Source organism: Pseudorca crassidens, chromosome 12 (genome assembly GCF_039906515.1).
Source record: "Pseudorca crassidens isolate mPseCra1 chromosome 12, mPseCra1.hap1, whole genome shotgun sequence".
Taxonomy (NCBI): domain Eukaryota; kingdom Metazoa; phylum Chordata; class Mammalia; order Artiodactyla; family Delphinidae; genus Pseudorca; species Pseudorca crassidens.
The window spans coordinates 13,626,760-13,645,547 of record NC_090307.1 but is presented as its reverse complement, the minus strand read 5'-3'; the positions used below and the strand labels follow the sequence as shown (position 1 = coordinate 13,645,547).

Genomic DNA, 18,788 nt, shown 5'->3' with positions numbered 1-18,788 from the left:
ATAAGAGCTACTACCTCATAACCGTTGGGAGCTTGGTCTTGGGGGCTAGAGTCAGGCCCAAATTCTGAGCTGTTGGGAGGGAAGGGCCAGAGGACCAGGAGGGGCTTGAGCAGCCTGGAGGCTCTCCCAGCTGCTGTTGAGATGGGAGATGTCAGAGCTAGAATCTGTAGGAAAAAGAAGGGGTCATACCATATGCTAACACATATATATATTGAATCTTAAAAAAAATGGTTCTGAAGAACCTAGGGGCAGGACAGGAATAAAGATGCAAACATAGAGAATGAACTTGAGGACACGGGGAGGGGGAAGGGTAAGCTGGGACAAAGTGAGAGAGTGGCATGGACATATGTACACTACCAAATGTAAAATAGATAGCTAGTGGGAAGCAGCCGCATAGCACAGGGAGATCAGCTCAGCTAGGTGCTTTGTGACCACCTAGAGGGGTGGGATAGGGAGGGTGGGAGGGAGATGCAAGAGGGAGGGAATATGGGGATATGTGTATATGTATAGCTGATTCACTTTGTTATACAGCAGAAACTAACACAGCATTGTAAAGCAATTATACTCCGATAAACATGTTAAAAAAGAAAAAGAAGGGGTCAGACTGGGAGGGACTGAAGGGCATTCGTTCATTCACATCAAAAAACCACCAGTCTGGGGATGTATTTGGCAGGCTATCCAGACAGAGGGAGGCTGGTGTCAAGGAGATCCAGCTCAGGCTAACCGGAAACCGAGCCCAAGAAGGTTGGATGTGGGAGCTTGGGATCCAGGAGGCAGGCAGGTAGAGCCCTTCTGGCCTGTAGCATGGAGGGACAAGTCCTCAGGGGATCAGCAAAAGGTGACAGGCCAGGGTGTCCAAGATCTGGACTTCCTAATAGTTACAAATGCGGGGACTGCAGTGCAGAGAGCAAACCACAGGGTTCCTGGACGTGGAGCTTAGGATCAGAGTGAGACCAGCACAGGGCAAGCTTTACATGCTATGTGAAGTCTGGGGAGCTGCAGATCCTCTAATAAGAAGGTCATCCTAGAGCTACAGCTCTGCCAGTGGGGGAAAAGAAGCAGAGAGCTTCTTAGAAGCAGAGAGGCAGAACAAGAGAAGGAAAAAACACAACAAAGGCACATCTTGCCTTCTGAAGGTGTAGGCCTCCTACAGAGAGTTTTCCAGATTCTTTTTATTTACCCACAAACCACATTTCCGTAACCATATCTATGTATGTATGTTGCCTTTTGAGTTGTATATTTATTGCCATTTTGAAGGTTTGAAGGTGTACTGCAAAGTATCTGATGTAACTCAAGAGTAAAGTAGGGTTCAGTTTAAGCTATACCTTAAATTAGATTAATTCCATAATTTTCTGCCTCACCATAGCCAATTCTCCCAGTAGCAGAATTGCTTATGCAACTTAAAAGATCTGTAATCCTAGAGCTGTGTCAAACAGACATATCAGTTTTGGAGTGATGAAGGTGTTCTGGAGTTAGCAGTGGTGGTTGCACAACTTTGTGTATATACAAAAAAAACACAAAACAAAACACTGAATCGCACCCTTTGAAAGGGTGAGTTTCATGGTATGTGAATTATATCTCCATTTTAAAAAAAGAAGACATGTCCAGGTGTAAAGTCACAGTAAGCTTAGGAGACAGATATGGATTCTAAGGAATAATCTGTGAAAATCTGTTTAAGAGCTGAGACATCTGGTTACCTCTGGAATCAGTAGCTTCCCCATTTTTGCTAGGAGGTATTACGCTCCTGGGTTAGACGGCGGATGGGTTGAATGAATCACTGCCACTCTCCTAAACGTGTAAACAAATTGTCCACATATTCAGGTCAATGATGCTCACCAGGTACCAGGATTTGGAGCCCAGGGCACAGCCTGTAGCACCTGACAGACCTTCTAAGCTGCTGCTTGGGGGGAGTCCTTTTACCAAATTCCCCTAAAGAGAAGCTGTGTGTGTAATACAGACAAAGTCTGTGCTCATCTTACAGAGGCTCTTGCAGCTTTCTTATGGGTCAGAAGCCATCGACCTTTATCTCCCACCACACATTTCTCTTGTTTGCCTTTGTCATCAGCGTCGCAGGAGCGCTCACATATCATCAGGCTCAGACAAATCCCGTTTGTGAGACAAAAGTTGCACTCACCGAATTCAGCTGCACCGTTTTGCCTCTGTGCCTCTTTCTTCTGCGTGCACACGTTACTGTGCCAGGCGCAGAGAAACAGATTCCTATAAAAACAAAGAGAAAAAGAGACCCGAAAGGAGAGGTGGGGTGGTTTCTGTTACATCATTCTTCCTAATGTTCAGTGGGCTCACTGCACTGTCCACCAGACCCTGTCACGTGGTGAATGCTCGGGGAACATCAATCCATGTTATCAGGGGTCCACAGAGAGTGTTAGACAGGTCTCGGAAGCAAGTCCGAATACAACCTTCCTGGCATACCTGGCTCCAGAAGCACATTTGACATTCTCATCGGCCTCAGAGTAACTGTCCCTGGCCCCAGCCCTCCCGGAAGCCCTTTACCTGGCCTGGGGGAGGTCGGAGAGGTCCGTACTGGGGGCATCCTGCACACCGTACTCAGCTAGCCTGGGTTTTTCTGGGTGTGGTGCTCTCTCTAGAAAACTTCCTTCATAACTGAGGTACTGTGAAGATGCACGGCTTCTTCCAAGCTACACTATTTCTACACCTCCCATCCAAGCTCTTGAATAGGCAGGTGAAGCCCTCTGATTGCTCTGACCGTCCTTGGTCTCGTCTCCCGGGACTCTGCTGATGGTCTCCACTGCCAGCCCCACCCGACCTGCCACTTCAGGCCTCAGTATCCCTGTTTGAACATCTCATGCTCTGTCAAAGACGGCTTCCTTGCCCTGCCCTCCACTTCCACGGGCCAGTTCCTTTTTCCTCATCTGGCTGAGTTCTTTTTTATCCTGTGAGCCTGTGCTCACTTGTCACACTCCTTGGGACACCTCCCCTGGCCTTCAGCTGAGGGAGGGACCCACCTGGCTCCATCATAGCACACACCCTGATGTGCGGAAGTCCCATGAGGGCAAGGTTGTAACTTTGGATCCGTGGGACCCAGCAGGACTCTTGGTACGCACAGTGTGAAGTCTGTGCAGCTGAGCCCAGTGCTTCCACTTCTTCGTTCAGTTCATCCCTCCACTGCCTGCCTGTCAACAGGAATGTGTGGTTTTTTTTTTCTGATGCTGAGAAAGCTGATAAAGAAAAGAGCTTTTCTGTGGCAAACTGATAAGAATCTGAGTGATTGTAAGGGACTTGGCTTTTTGTTTTGTTCTGCTTAGATGAGCAGACTTGGAAATTAGTATTGGTATTAGAATCATACAGAAAGGAGACAAGGTTCAAAGAGCTGAAGCAGCTTGTCGGGGATCCCTCAGCCAGCGGGCGGTCGGTCAGGGCTCCTGGCTGTAAGCCAGAAGGCTTCCTGTAACCCGTTGCTGTCCCACTTTTTCAGATTCTCTGCATGTTTAAAATTTTAAAAGGTAAGCGGTATTAAGCATCTTTTTAAAATCAGAGCTAGCTTGTAAGACCACCGTTGGCCTCCCCTGGTATAAGACACATGTTAAGGGGCCCCATTCTGTCCTTCTACAGTCTTATGACCAAAGTGGACTGAGCAAACTGTCCACCATGTGATGACACAGAAGTGGGACCAATTTCGTATGTGGGTTGTGTAAAGCGGTTTTCAACCTTCTGTGTACCATTTGTAAATTTCCCTTTCATCCGGCCTATTACCAGGAGCATGACCGAAATTGTTTTAAATGCTTAAATGGATTTGGGTGCCAGAATCATTGGTTTTGTACATTGTTAGGGAGAAATGGGCTAGAATAGGAAAGCGACATCTTTGGGAGGGGGGTGGTATTATGCAGAGCAGTTGTTTCAGGACTGTTTACGGTGATTTCTTATACTTTTCAGAAATGTGAGTCAGTAATTCACTTTCTGTTTTCTCTAGAAAGAACTTGTGCCTAATCTCTACCTGATGCTTACTTTCTCTTTAGGTGACTTTTCAGATCACCTCTCCGTGTACTAGCGAGAGGCATTACGAGCGCCTTGGACGATGCTGTAACAAATGTGAACCAGGTTTGTACCTCCAAACCTCCTGTCATTGTACTCCAAAAGCGGGTGGGGTTCTTTTTTTAATCTAAGGAACCGTTTCTATCCTGCCAGACAAAAAAAAGAAATTGGGTAGGCGTTTTATGGCGGTGGCAGGTAGTGGTGTTTGTCACTCTGAGGACAAAAACTTTTCTCTCAGTAGATGAAATCACCTAAAAATCAAGAGCAATTTCAGAAACTGGTACTTGAATTAAGTACATGCTGGAACATGAATTAAGTACCAGCTTTCCAAAACGCTGCTTCTTGAGAAGGCAAGATGGTTTCTGAAACTCTGTTTTAGAAGTTTGTGATTCAAACTCTCAAAATATGAGATACAACTCTTACTTAAAAGTATTATTTTGCGAAATCCCCTGGCGGTCCAGTGGTTAGGACTCGGGACTTTCACTGCCAAGGGCCCAGGTTTGATTCCTAGTGGGAGAACTAAGATCCTGCAAGCCATGCGGTGTGGCCAAAAAAAAAAAAGTATTATTTTCACAGAAATTAGCGGAGGATGGGGGTGGTAATCTATCCTAGAATCACTGCTAAAACTTGCCGAAACCCTGTTATAACTCCTCCCCACGATACCTGCTGAGGTGTAGAAGGTGGACTGGTCACCACTTCCCCAAAGTTGCTCTGCCAGAAGGTGACCAAGTGTTTCTATGGCCTCAGTGAAGCCCCAAGTCCAGAGGGTCCTCACTCACTCACTGTGCTGGGGAGAGGAGGAGAGCTTTGAGGAAAACGTGCTTACCTTATAACAAGATCCTTTAGATATTTCCGCTACAAATACTTTTTGGGTTCGTAGAATGAAGATCCAGTGATTTTCATGCGTGCATGTGTGTGTGTATTACTCTCTGATCAAACTAAGTTAACCGTGAGCCCACAGTGTACTTGGGACAAAAGAAGTTAACTATCCAGGTTGACAGGAGAGGGGTTTTGAAGATGGGAGGGGAGAGGTGAGAGGAAGTTCCTCTTGCTTAGCCCCCAGGGAACCCCTCAAGTTCTGTAGGCACCAGTTTGAAAACCATAGTTCTTTTCCTGAGTCAGCAGAGGTTTGCGGTGGAAGGGGTGATCTTTTACTTAGAAGACCTAAAAGACTGCTGTGAACACAGGCACAGCAAACCCAGGAGAGGTTATCTGAGCCAGCCGGGAGGGCTGAGGAGCCGTCGCTGTGAGATGTGGTCTTATCTCATGTATCAGTCTACCTTTGGGGGATGTCCTGGGATCATGGTCATGTAAGGGGTCCAGTATATTCGTGCTTGTTTTTTTTGTTTGTTTGTTTTTTGGCCACACCCCGTGGCTTGCAGGATCTTAGTTCCCTGACCAGGGATTGAGCCTGGGCCCACAGCAGTGAAAGCACGGAGTCCTTACCACTGGACCGCCAGGGAATTCCCAGATTGGTGCATTTTTGTTGATTTGTTGGCGTTTTTGGGAGGAAGTATTTTTGATTGGTGCATGTTTCCCCTTCTAATTTAAGGAAAGTACTTGTCTTCCAAATGCACTGCTACCTCTGAAAGCGTCTGTCTGCCCTGCGGCCCGGATGAATACCTGGACACCTGGAATGAAGAAGATAAATGCTTGCTGCATAAAGTTTGTGATACAGGTGAGTCAGTCATGCCGGGGGCTGTGTGGATAAATGATATTTTTAGATACAGCAACACTGTCTCTTTTAGGGGCCATGGGAAGAAGTTTTGACCACAGACCCCCAGAAAGATGTGCTTCGGATCCCAGAAGGATTGTGTTAAAATTCTTCATGTAGAACTTCTGTTCTGGAATAGTTTTGTTTTGTTTTGTTTTTATTGAAGTATAGTTGATTTACAGTGTTGTGTTAGTTTCAGCTATACAGCTATACAGCAAAGTGATTCAGAGATATATATATATATCTGAATATTCATATCTCCGATATTTCCTGTAAAGGGGTTATTAGATCTAGAAGGCTGATCAGAATCTGGGTTTTTCTGCTTTGTTTTTGACAAAACTCCTTCAAAGGTGAGCATAATGTGGTGATGTCAGTACTCACAGAGTAGCTGCTTCTCTCTCTTTTGGGTGATATTAGCAGCTGTTGATGATCATGGCCTAGATCCATTTTCATTAGGGGCTGCAGAAAGGTGATGTTCTAATTCCATCATCCCTTCTTCCTTTATTGGCTGGAATGCTTTCTAAAGAGAAACTTCCCTCATCAGCGGGTTGTTACCCTGAAGTACAGTATATACAGGAAAGGCAGAATGAACGCTTGTAACTTTATTTACCACTTTTCAGAATAATGACTTGATCACCAAGTTGTCTCCAAAGGAATTGTATGAATATTATGAACTCATGCACTTACGTCTTTGAGGTGTTTTAATCTATTGCGGTTACTAGTTTTACTGGTGCTTGGATTATCTCACCTCTCCCAGGTGGCCCCCAAGTCTTTCGATGTGGACCCCGGTGTCCTTCTGAGCTCTCTTGCTCCCAGCCTCACCTTGGACGTTTCCTGCCCTAAAGGTGGAATCAGCCATTTCTCCAAGGATTTCTCATTGCTTTCAGCAGAACATCTTATTTAGCAACTTCAGTCTGGGTGCTGGGAAGCACTCATTGCTACTGGATTGATCCTTGTATATAGGTTTGTTTGTTTGTTTTTTCAGTAGACAGAACTAGGAAATAAGCATTTTTCTAAACATTGTAATTTTTCTAAAGTGTTAGAAACAGCTGGCAGACTTTGTCCAGAGAAGGTAACATGGAAACTCCATTGAGCAGAAGCATCTGATCAAGTCTTTTTTCTTTCCCACTGCTTAGTAATGAGCTTGACTCATTGCTGTCTCTTGGAAAGAAAGATTCACTCTGTCTACTGCCAAAATTGATTAAAGCCCCAAAACTAGCGCATTAAGATATTTTAAAATATGTCAAAATTGTTCATAACCACACAGGTTTACATGCACTTACTTATATATATATATATATATATATATAAATTTATTTATTTTATTTACTTATTTTTGGCTGTGTTGGGTCTTCGTTGCTTCTTGCAAGCTTTCTCTAGCTGCGGCGAGCGGGGGCTACTCTTCATTGTGGTTCGCGGGCTTCTCATTATGGTGGCTTCTCTTGTTGCGGAGCATGGGCTCTAGGTGCGTGGGCTTCAGTAGTTGTGGCACATGGGCTCTAGAGGACAGGTTCAGTAGTTGTGGCGCACGGACTTAGTTGCTCCCCAGCACGTGGGATCTTCCTGGACCAGGGCTCGAACCTGTGTCCCCTGCATTGGCAGGCAGATTCTTAACCACTGCGCCACCAGGGAAGTCCACATGCACTTACTTTTGAGTGGGATACTGGAATTCAAATTTTCCAAGGAAAATGACACTTGTTCGTATGTTCCAGACAGTATGTCCATGTTTATGCAAGTTGGTCTTGGTGCTTCAGAGCTGACCTGGGCCTTGGAGAGTGGACACAGAAGGGAGTGGAGACTTCTCAGGTTCACCCAGCTCTGGTCTGAAAAGAATGGGAACAGGAAGCATTCCCTCCCTGCTGGTTATAACTTGAGACAGTGAAGGAGGGAACAGGTTTCTGGCTTCTTTGTTTTCTCTTGGAACTCTGTCCTAGGCAGTTCAGGCTGCTATAACAGAATACCACAGACTCAGTGGCTTAAACAACAAATATATATACAGAAGAGTTCTGTAGGCTGGAAGTCTGGGATAAGGGTGCCAGCATGGCGGGGCTCTTGGTGTGTTCCCTGTTCCTTGTTTCAAGACAGCCACTTTCTTGTGTCCTCACGTGGTGGTGAACAGAGAGAGAGCGGAAGCAAGCTTTGTGCCGTCTCTTATTATAAGGACACTAATCCCATTCATGGGGGCTCCACCCTCATGACCTAATCACCTCCCAAAGTCCCCACCTCCTAATATCATCACACTGTGGTGGGGGGGGGTTAGGATTTCAACATATGGATTTTGAGAGGACACAAACATCAGTCCATAACAAACTCTGATTAGTATTCAGAAATATAAAGTACAAGGGCTGTTTGGACAATCCAGGTGAGATGGGGATGTATAGGAGGAGTAGGAAGTCTGTTTTAAATAAATGTTATTGTGTTGTTTCATGTATGCATGTGTGTGTGCAGGTAATTCTTGTTATTCATGGTAGTTATGTTCTATAAAGTCACCACAAACACTGAGCTAGCAAATACTGAACCACCACTCCTGGGTGGGTGAACATAACCTCATTTTGTATGTGTTTCTGTGTAAAGACACCTTATTTAAGAAATATTTTGATTCATTAACAATGAACTCACAATAAACAGCCTTGAACAAAGTTTATCTAATGCATGGACTTTCTCCAGAAGACACATCATGGCCTTCTTGGACTTAGAAACACTCGACAGCACTTCAGCCCTATGCTTGGGGGCCATTTTAAACAGTGAACTCACCAATAAAAAACACAAAAATGCCAAAAATAGGACACTAAATAGACCTCAAAAAGGACTCTGATTTCCAGTGTGACAGCTAAAACTAGAAGGCAGTGTCACCCCGTTTGCCCTTGGCTGGGGACATCCACGTCCAGCCGGTGACTCAAAATTTTCGCTGTTCTGCATGTGTTGGAGGATAACTGCAAAAGCACCAGGAGTTATTGATTTGGGGGTTACGATTAAGTTTTAACTAGTAGGCGAAATTGCCAACATGAACCAGCGAATAATGAGGGTCGACTGTGTGTGAGCATTTATCTCTATTCCACAAAAACTGGAAAGAGCCAGGAGGTTTGAGATAAGGAGAAGAGAAGAGCGCTTTGCTATGTGTTGTGAGAAAAGAGACAACTAACGTGTTATCCTAAGTTTTGGGGGAGAGATTAAATTCCAAGTTTGTCACCAGGCCCAACCTCCTTACTTTGCCCGTATCTAATCCCACAGTGACGCCTGTTTTCAGGACTCTGAATAATCCTGCAGTCCTGCGGGATCCCAAGATGAATCCCCAGTCTCCAGAAACCCAGTTCTCTTAGGTCTGATCTAGCATTGGTGTTAAGAATGTTTGTTATATTTGAATTTACTAAAACTCAAGAAGCTGTGAAGTCGATTATTTTGCATTCGTCAAAATAGTCAATGATCAGAAACTCCCCAGGCCTTAATCTTCCTACCAACATGAAAACTGACTTTTCAAAAACCACAAGACTCTTAATTATTGAGAGAGAGAGAGAAAAAAAAAACACAAAAAACCTTCTGGGATGTTTTAGTGCCAGCACAGGAAGTGTGAGGGGGAACTTGGGAGTTCCTGAATCCCGGAGTCCTGAGTGATTCATCCGTGCGCTGCGTCCGGGGCGGTCTGGGTGGTTTGGGGCTGGTGGTGCTGGAGAGCGAGTGGCACGAGGTGGAAGGTGTGTATCCGCCCTTGCTCCCGCTGCCTCGCCGCCCTGTCTTTCTCTCCCGCAGGCAAGGCCCTGGTGGCCGTGGAGCCCGGCAACCGGACGGCTCCGCGGCGCTGCGCCTGCACCGCCGGGTACCACTGGAGCGAGGACTGCCGCTGCTGCCGCCGCAACGCCGAGTGCGCGCCCGGCTTCGGCGCCCGGCTCCCGGGTACGAGCCGGGGTCCCGCGTCTGGCGGCGCTCCCAAAGCCGTGCAAGTACCCCCAGGCCAAAGCGGCCTCTCAGACGGCTTCCCTGAGTCATGACACTCTTCGGGACCAGGGGCCGCTGGAGGAGGCTGAGGGTTCCCTGGGAACGGACTGCAGGTTGTGCGCCTCCGGGGGAATGTGAGAGCTCGGCCCACGCGCTCTTCTCAAGGCTCCTCCTTTCGAACCTTCCCATGCCCACTAAGGGGGGAACCGGATCATGCAGGGGTCCCCAAACCTTTTTTAAAACATGTGCACCCTCTTAGGAGAATTTTGAAAAGCCGTGCACCTCCTGACAAAATTTTAAATAGCTAAACATTTTTATTACAAATTGAAAAAGTCGCTTAAGGACTTAGTTTGCAGGGAATTGGAACAGCAGTAAGTTACACTTTCTAAAATATTCAGCGGAATCAAAACATGGGATAGCAACTGAATAGCCATCATCATCCATTTAAAAATGCACTGATCGTCTTTACCTGTTGGAAATTTTATATAGTTCTTTTCTCTCCTTTGATTTGTATCCATTTCACCTTCCCCACAGAGTTTTATCCTAATGTATTTTTAGGCTGGGGGGGGGGGCGTTTATGCTAATCACCTTTTCATACTCTTTCACATGAAAAAAAAATGCACCTATTTGAAATTTTAATTTTTAAAAATTTCTTGTGACTCAGGGTTCTAAGCGTAAAAACATTTCTTCTGGACTGAGTTGTTACTACAGTTGTTATTATTATACACAGTTGGTCCAAAAGCTGAATATATTATATTTTGCTATATTATAATTATAAAAGTAAAACACAGGGTTGGGAGAATTAAAAAAATATTATTCATTTCATTTCGTATGGAGGAAAATGTCCATCACAGAGTCTGACACAGTCAGTCCTTCAATTAAACCAGACAGGCTTTCTCGTGGGAAGAAGTCTGACGATTTTTTAATTACTAAAATAAATCTCCCTGTGACAGCCTGCTCCCTTCTGAATTCTGGTTCTGAGATATAGGCAAGACCCAGAGCCTTTCCAAAAGTTTGTTAGCTGCATGAAAAAAGGTGCTGGTAAAAAAAATAAATAAATAAAGGTGCTGGTCCCTTTCTGCTTTTTTTTTTTTTTTTTTTTTTCTGGTCAATGTCCTCTCTGCTTTGCTCCTTTGGAAATGGTGCATTCTTCAGCAATAGGTGGAGGGTAGAGGGGGTGACGTGGATGACTGAAAATTTTACCCCTGCCTTGCAGTATATTTGAACTCAGAACAACTGAACCTGATCCCAAACACCCCATATCTGTTGTCACACCCTTGCCCTTAATAGATAGGGAAAGACAGAAGCTGTAATGAGGTGCTCTGAATGCAGGAGCTTTTTTCCATTACCAGTATTTTGACTTGTTGCTTTGTTTGGCATCTCAGAAGCTGTGGTAGGATTTGGAGAAGGTATGAAGTGTGCCTTCTTTTATAACGTGGGAGTGTGATTGTGGAAGGAAAAAAGAGAAAGGAGAATGTGCAGGATGCCCCCAGCAGGTCAGTGTTACAAAGAGCAGACGTGAAAGTCGTGTCCCTTCAAGCTCTTCGTGCCTTGCAGCCCCTTTAGGAAGCCGCTTTGTTTTTAAGGGTTACTCTTCCAGAGGGTGTTTGTCTTTTGAAAAGCTGTTTGAATTAATACGAGTGACTAGATGTTACATGCACCTTTGTTGATATCATTTCAAGGCAAATCAAATTGCTAGAGTAAGGGGTGGGTACCCTACTAATTGAGGCAATTGCAGAAATCAAGAATGTACTTCCCACTTGACTTTGGACAAAGAAAATGTAATTCCTTATTTTAGGGTTTTATTCATGAAAATAAACCACAGAAGTGCTACTAATTTCAAGAGTGATTTGTGGTTTTGGCACAAGCCAGTTGCTTATTATGATATCACATGGTAGCCAGTGTCCTTCTTTACTGGAATTACCAAAGGGTCATCATGTGTCAGTTGCAGTAAAGGTAATAGACATAGGAAATCTGAGACATTTCCTATTTTGATAATGTAGTTCATGTGGAATATGAGAGAGGTGAAGACAGCTTACTAACCAGGATCAATTCCTGCTTTCAGTGCTGTGGCTTAAGGCAGGGGTCCAAAATCCATCCCCCCACTTTTGTTTGTGTAAATAGGATGTTATTGGGACACAGCCCCATCCATTTATTTTTAACACATTATCTGTGACTTCTTTCACACTACAAGTAATTTGCAGAGACCGGAGGGCCTGCAGAGCCTAAGATATTTATTGTATGGCTGTTTATAGAAAACTGTTACTACCAACCCTTGGTTTAGGGGAAAGAGACCTATAGTGTAGGTTGGTTCATTTTTTTCTTTTCTCTTTGTTTTGTTTTGTCAACACTCCAATACTTAGACTGGTGAGAGTATTGATCAGAAAAGGTCAAGACAAGAAGTTTCCTTTAAAAGCAGTCAATGGGCTGCCATTCTCTGTACCCAAAGCCTGGTGTAAGCCCCAAAGGGGAGACAGGTGAGAACAGACAGGTGCTTGATTAAAACAAAACAGATAGCAGGCTCCCTGGCCAGGAAACAAAGGATCGGTGACCAGGACGGTGGCTTTGACCGGTAGAAGGTCCGGACCAGAGAGCTGGATCTAATTCAGATCTAATTCAGGTCTGGCGTTGGCGCCCTGACAGTGAGCCAGTTCCCCTCTGGACACAGTGCTGTCACCTGCTGTGGGGTCTCGGGCCCTCTGAAGTCTGTGAGGACTTCAGCCAATGGCCGCAGGTGGTGAGGGCAGGAATGGGGAGGCAAGAGACAGGTGGGGCGCTTCTGATCTCTGGTCCTCTGGACCATCCTCCTGGCTGATCTCTAAGTGTCCTCGTTTGTCTTGTGTTCTTTTGTCTGTTGGTCTTTTTGACAGTGCAGCTCAACAAGGACACGGTGTGCGAGCCCTGCCTCGCAGGCTACTTCTCCGACGCCTCTTCCTCCACAGAAAAGTGCAAACCCTGGACCAAGTAAGTGACAACGAAGGAACCCAGAGGGTTTGTTGATTTTAAACCCAACTCAGCCTCTGCTGTCTCGTCTGTTTTGAAAACAGACTGATTCCGTGTGATGAGGCTTCCTCTGGAAGCCAGGTTCACAACAGAAAAAGTCTGTCAATTGGGCCTGAGGGCCGTAAACCAGTGCAGCCAATCTTCTCCCTGTGTGTGACAGGAGCTGTGTATTGCTTGTTAGATTCAGTTTGACTGAAGCTTTGACTTATAGTTGCAGCTGCTTTTTCCCTTTTTCTAACCTTATTTAGTTGCAAATTACTTAACGATGCTTATTATCAGTCCCACTTTTCCCAGCTTCCCAGCATCACTGGTTTACTTGTACAAAGATGTGTGTGTGTGTGTGTGTGTGTGTGTGTGTGGTGTATGTGCAAATAGAAGCCTCCTATTTAAATAAATGTTTACACACTTGGGGTTTTTTTCCCGCATAATATATCCTGAAGGAAGCTCATTCCATATTAGTTCACTTAGATCTTTGTGGCTTTTTATAGCTACATAGTATGTCATCATAGAGATGTACCATAATTTATTTAATAAGCTCTCTATTGATAGTCATTTAAGTGGTTTGCAGTCTTTTGGAGTAGTAACTAAGTTTGCAATGAATCATCTTTTCTATATACTATCTCACACTTATGTGAGTATATCCAGAGTGAAATTCCTGAGTCCTTTCATGGCATGCTTGTTGTTGAATACTCATAATCAATGTCATGATTCTTTTAGTTCCCAATAAATGAATTCTCGTAAAATATTTATTTTCTGATCCACTTATCCAAGTTTTATTTTGAAAAGATTTTCTGTGTTTTCAGCTTCGAAAGGGTATTCATCCAAAGTTTATCACTTAGCCATGCCATGGTAATTGAATTTGGAATCTTCTTTACTGAAGCCACCAGTCTTTTCTCTTTTGGACCATGCTCTCAGAGTGGTTCTTAGAGAACACTGGCAGTAGTTACTATTGGCTTTGTCCACCTTAATGATGTGTGGCTAGACACTGGCAATTCAAACATCCACAAAGACCTGGTTCCTCTCCTGAATGAGCTTGCAATCTAAAGGGATAGGACCTTTTGTAGTTTTAATAAGAATATAAAACCAAAGCACTTACCGACCTTTCCCCTCACAGCTGTACCATTCTTGGAGAGACAGAAGCACTTCACGGGACCGATAAATCAGATGTGGTTTGTAGTTCTCTTCCACCTACAACACCACCAAATGGTATGTTGAATAGAGCAGGTTGGTTGGGTAGATGTGCCCCAGTCTAGTCAGCTCTTCTAGATTTCTCCGGAATTACATGCTGTATCCAGAGGCGTCCATTTCTCCCTTTTCATCTCGTCCTATCCATGGTCAGCTCAGTATTTCATTTTTATTAGTATTTTAATTCCAGATATGTTGTTTATTTGATAATTTTCTACTGTGGAATGGATAACTAGTAATTTATTCGTATGTGCCAAAAAAAGGAATGGATAACTAGTAATTTATTCGTATATGCCAAAACAAGAAAGAAAACTGAGGTGCAAACATAAATTAAAATGCCCAAATGTAATAGGATGGTGGTGGTCACAGTGGTCACAGTAGGGTACCTATGGGAGATTTTGGTCACCAGCCAGAGTTAACAACTTGTTAGAAGATAGTTATCATTATTTCTGGAACATCCTGTGGATCAAATCAATCTCAAGTACAGTTTTCAATGATTGACAGAAAGTTGACAGTTAATGGCGGAAGCTGCTTACCCAGGTGAGCGAGATGCTGTGAAGGTGGGTCCATGTATCACAGCACAGGAGGAGGCATAAGTGGCAAGAAAACCTTTCTAATGAGGCAAGAGAACCTAGGCCACAGAGCGATGGGGTTGATGAACATTGACTAAGAAAATCAAGGCCTTAGCTTTGACATTTTGGCAAATGGGAGAACATCAAAGCGTTCTGGGTAAGGAATTGCACGGTCAGAGCAGCATTTATAAAGACCATTAAGAGGACATTCAGAATAACTGAGGGAATAAAAAACTGTCTTAAAAAAAACAGAAGGAGAGGACTTCCCTGGTGGCGCAATGGTTGAGAATCCTCCTGCCAATGCAGGGGACACGGGTTCAAGCCTGGTCCGGGAAGATCCCACATACCACGGAGCAACTAAGCCCGTGCGCCACAACTACTGAGCCTGCACTCTAGAGCCTGTGAGCCACAGCTACTGAGCCCGTGTGCCACAACTACTGAAGCCTGTGCACCTAGAGCCCAAGCTCTGCAACAAGAGAAGCCACGGCAATGAGAAGCCCACGCACTGCAACGAAGAGTAGCCCCCGCTCGCTGCAACTAGAGAAAGCCCGCGTGCAGCAGCAATGCAGCCAAAAAAAAAAAAAAAAAGACAGAAGGAGAGGAAAAGCAAGAGTCCGGAAACCAGGTCATGTAAACCAAGAGCTTATAATATAAAGGTACTAGCATTTAAGTGATCAAGGGGAGATGAAACAAATGGTTGAGTCCACACTGTGTTGTAGATGAAGTACCTGAAACACTTTGCAGGATGGCTGTGGTTCTGTTCTCATGACCAGAAAAACCCTGGTGCCATGTTATTTGGAAAGAGATTTGATAAGGGGCTTCCTTTTGCCTCCAGGGCCCATCCACCTAAACAGAGTGAAGTGTTCTGTAGGTAAACAAAGATGATGGATGGTGTGCTCGTCCCTATTAGAGTTGTTCTAAAGTAGAAGCATTTAAATATGGTCCTGGGCTGGCCCCGCAGAGCTATGGCAGCCGGCAGGACCGGGCTGCATTGTCGATTTCACCCTTCTGAGCGGGAGCTCTTCCTGACAAACCTACAGTCAGGGCCGGGGACCTTCCTGTTGTTCTTATTTCACACCAACACCCTTGATTCTGGGGTTTGATTGAAAGGGTTATGGGTTTTTTGGGGGGGGTTGTTGTTTTTTTTGAGGGTGGTGGTTATGCGGCCCTCTCACTGTTGTGGCCTCTCCCGTTGCGGAGCACAGGCTTCGGACGCGCAGGCTCAGCGGCCATGGCTCACGGGCCCAGCCGCTCCGCGGCATGTGGGATCTTCCCACAGGGGCACGACCCTGTGTCGCCTGCATCGGCAGGCAGACTCTCAACCACTGCGCCACCAGGGAAGCCCAGGGTTATGTTTTTAAATGGAGAAAGTAAAAATAAACAATCTTTAATGCCATTTTTCTCGTTTTCTTCCAACACAGAACCACAGATTTACTTGCCCAGTTTAATTATTCTGCTTCTCTTCATATCTGTGGCATTAGTTGCTGCTGTCATCTTTGGTGTTTACTATAGGAAAAAAGGGAAAGCACTAACAGGTATTGTGTCTATGGTGGGTTTTGAAAATGAATCTTAAAGCCAATAGATACATTTCTAGGTGTATGCTTTGAAGAGGCATATATTGCCCTCCGACTGCCTCTGGTGATCTGTTTAAACTAAGGTGACACACGCTTTATACCTAATTCGTTGTTCTCTGGCAAAACAAACAAACGAACAAAAATCCATTGTGCCTGTTTATGTATATGCAAACAAAAATATTCTAGGTGCAGGAAACCAATGACTGTTGTATAGATTATATAGTGTCAGATATATAGAGGTTGCATTTATCCTAGAACACAAACATTTTTAATTACTTAAATTTAATTAATTACTTAATTAAAACAGAGACAAAATGTTCAGGTAAATGACAGATGGAAAGTTTTGACTGGGGTGTTACCCTGATAGGTGAATTTAGAATTCTGAAAATAAGTGGTCTTATATTCAGTAAAATGCAGATGCTCATTCTTAGAATGAATAATCAAGTGTCATCTTGTTTATTGGGAATAGTTTTTCCACACACAAAAAATTGTTTGATAGTGTCTTTTAACATCACATCCTGTTTGACTTTATACTACAAAGCTACAAAGTATAATTTTTAAGAAACTGTTCAAGGCTTCACTACATTTCCTAAACCTAGTGCACATCATTGTCTTTTGAAGCACCTGTGGTCTCACCATCCTTTCCCACTTTCAGTTGCTCACTTGTTTTGTCCACCTCTGCTTTGCTGTGATTCCATCAGTTCTCTCACAGTCACATCCATAGACTTCATGAAATCCTGCATATCTTAGTATTTGCATTAACATTCCATTGCCTAATGTAACACTGGGCAATCAAAAGATTAAAGAGGGAAGATGGTGACTGACGATGCCAGTGTTAAGCAGAGAGTATTTGAAGAGGAAAAGTTAGAATTAACTTTTTAAAAAGTCTATCATTATTGAATATTGTTATTTAATGCAACGTCACCTCCCCAGCATCGGAACTGGGGATTTGAATAATGCATTTTCAGAGATGCTGATGGATTGCTCACTCATATAGCCATGTTTTCATGAGATAAACAGACTCCCAGTATTTTATTCTTTAGTTTTTTTCTCTGTGATAATCTCTTTTGGCCATATCTTACCAATGGCAAAGGCAATGGGCCTGCCCGTCACTGAGTCGGGATGTGTGACTGTCAGCTTTCTTTTCATCCCTTCATTCAACACATGTTTTTTGGCCACCAGGGACTGAACAGACACTGGGGTCTCAATACTGAGCAACACAAACAGAGCCAGTGCCCTCATGGAAGAAGCTTCTCTGTGAGCAAGGCAGGGATTGGCCCATAGAATGAGGCTGAGTGTGGAAAGGGAGGTGCAAGAGCTCCAGGGGTGACAGAGTTGTCTGTCCAGGCTCAATTTCGGCCAGGGCCTCCCAGGGCGGAGGCAGGGGACCTGAGATCTGAAAGACAAGTTGCAATGAACTAGCCCAAGGGGAGCTAAGGAGAATCAAAAGCATTCCATGCAAAGAGAATTGCATGATTGGAGGGAGCAGAGCAAGTTGGGGGGATTGGAAGGTTAACGCAGCTGGAGCAGAAAGTCAGAACCAGTGTGACATGAAACTGCTAAGAAATGTGCTCCCATCCTGAGCAGAGGGAGGCAGAACAACCCTGTGGTTTTCATATTTGGCTATTTTAGTAATTAAAACAAATTTGGGGGGTACAGAAAGAGTGGATGCAGACCCACCAGTAAGGAGGGCTTTTGCAGTCAACCAGGAGAGAGATTATCATAGTAGTTATGAGTAATTACCACCTCTGTGTACAAATGTTATTTTTAGTATCATCTGTAATTGTCTAGTCCTGATCCCTAAAAGGAAAGAGCTGCAACTTTCCTTTTATTTGGAGTATCTTTATTTTTATATAATTTTAAAGTGATAGAAAATAAGCACAAATAATAATGATGATGGTAGTCGTAACTGACATATTAAATATTTATCATGTGCCAACACTGCTCTCCATATTTTATGTGTCCTAAGTCTCCACAGCAGCACTGAGAGGGAGGCATTATTATTTCCTCCATTTTATGATGTGGAAACTGAGGCTCAGAGAGATTAAATAGACCAGGCAAGGTCACATAAGAGGCATCATTACCTAATATGATGACGTCATTATCATCCAGTGGAAAATGGACAGCCTCTTAGCTTTAGTCTTTATAGTGAATTCAACATCAAACATTCAGTGGAGGTGGGAAAAAATTTTATCTTTGTATTATATACATTCATAGATTTTTTTTAATTCATAGATTTGACCTTTTAAGTTTCATCAGTTCTATTTTAAAAAGTTAAGGAAGATATACTTTGTACATGCCACAGAATATATTCTTCTTTCTTGTGAGAAGCAGCAGGGTGTAGGGGAAAAGGATTCGGGGCCCGCTGGAATTCAGTGGGGCCTGACACAGCATTCTGGCATGCACTTTACTTTTATCATACATATATTTGTGCTAAGTCCCCTAGACCCACGTCACCTTTGTTCCCCTACAATACCTAACAGGGTCCCTAATAGTCAAAGAAAAATTGCTAAGGGCATGAGAATGTCTATAGTCAAAACAGCAGCTCTGACAGCCCTCAGATGTGCCTGAAGGTATTCAATGGAACATTAGGGCATCATGTTTGGCTTTACATAGATCAAAAATTTCTGTGTTTAATAGGAGGAGGAAGATGGCTTTAGTCTTTAAATTGGTTGATTTTCTTTTAAATGTTTCACTCTCAGATTTGCAGACGATTTTGTTTAAAGACAATATTGATCTGACATAGTGGTCAATAATACTGAATTAGAAATAGGAAATAATAATATGAAGCGCTTA

At 44.0% G+C, this 18,788-nt stretch overlaps 1 protein-coding gene across 3 annotated transcripts in view; it reads left to right on the top strand.

Annotated features, from left to right (window-relative positions):
* TNFRSF11A (TNF receptor superfamily member 11a) overlaps positions 1-18,788 on the top strand; it is a 62,324-nt gene that overhangs the window by 22,431 nt on the left and 21,105 nt on the right. For all 3 annotated transcript variants that reach the window (XM_067698898.1, XM_067698897.1, XM_067698896.1), the window contains exons 2-7: positions 3,996-4,077; positions 5,564-5,689; positions 9,473-9,616; positions 12,529-12,622; positions 13,776-13,867; positions 15,840-15,953. In XM_067698898.1, the coding sequence (XP_067554999.1) occupies positions 3,996-4,077; positions 5,564-5,689; positions 9,473-9,616; positions 12,529-12,622; positions 13,776-13,867; positions 15,840-15,953 (652 nt within the window). The remainder of the gene's footprint in view (positions 1-3,995; positions 4,078-5,563; positions 5,690-9,472; positions 9,617-12,528; positions 12,623-13,775; positions 13,868-15,839; positions 15,954-18,788) is intronic.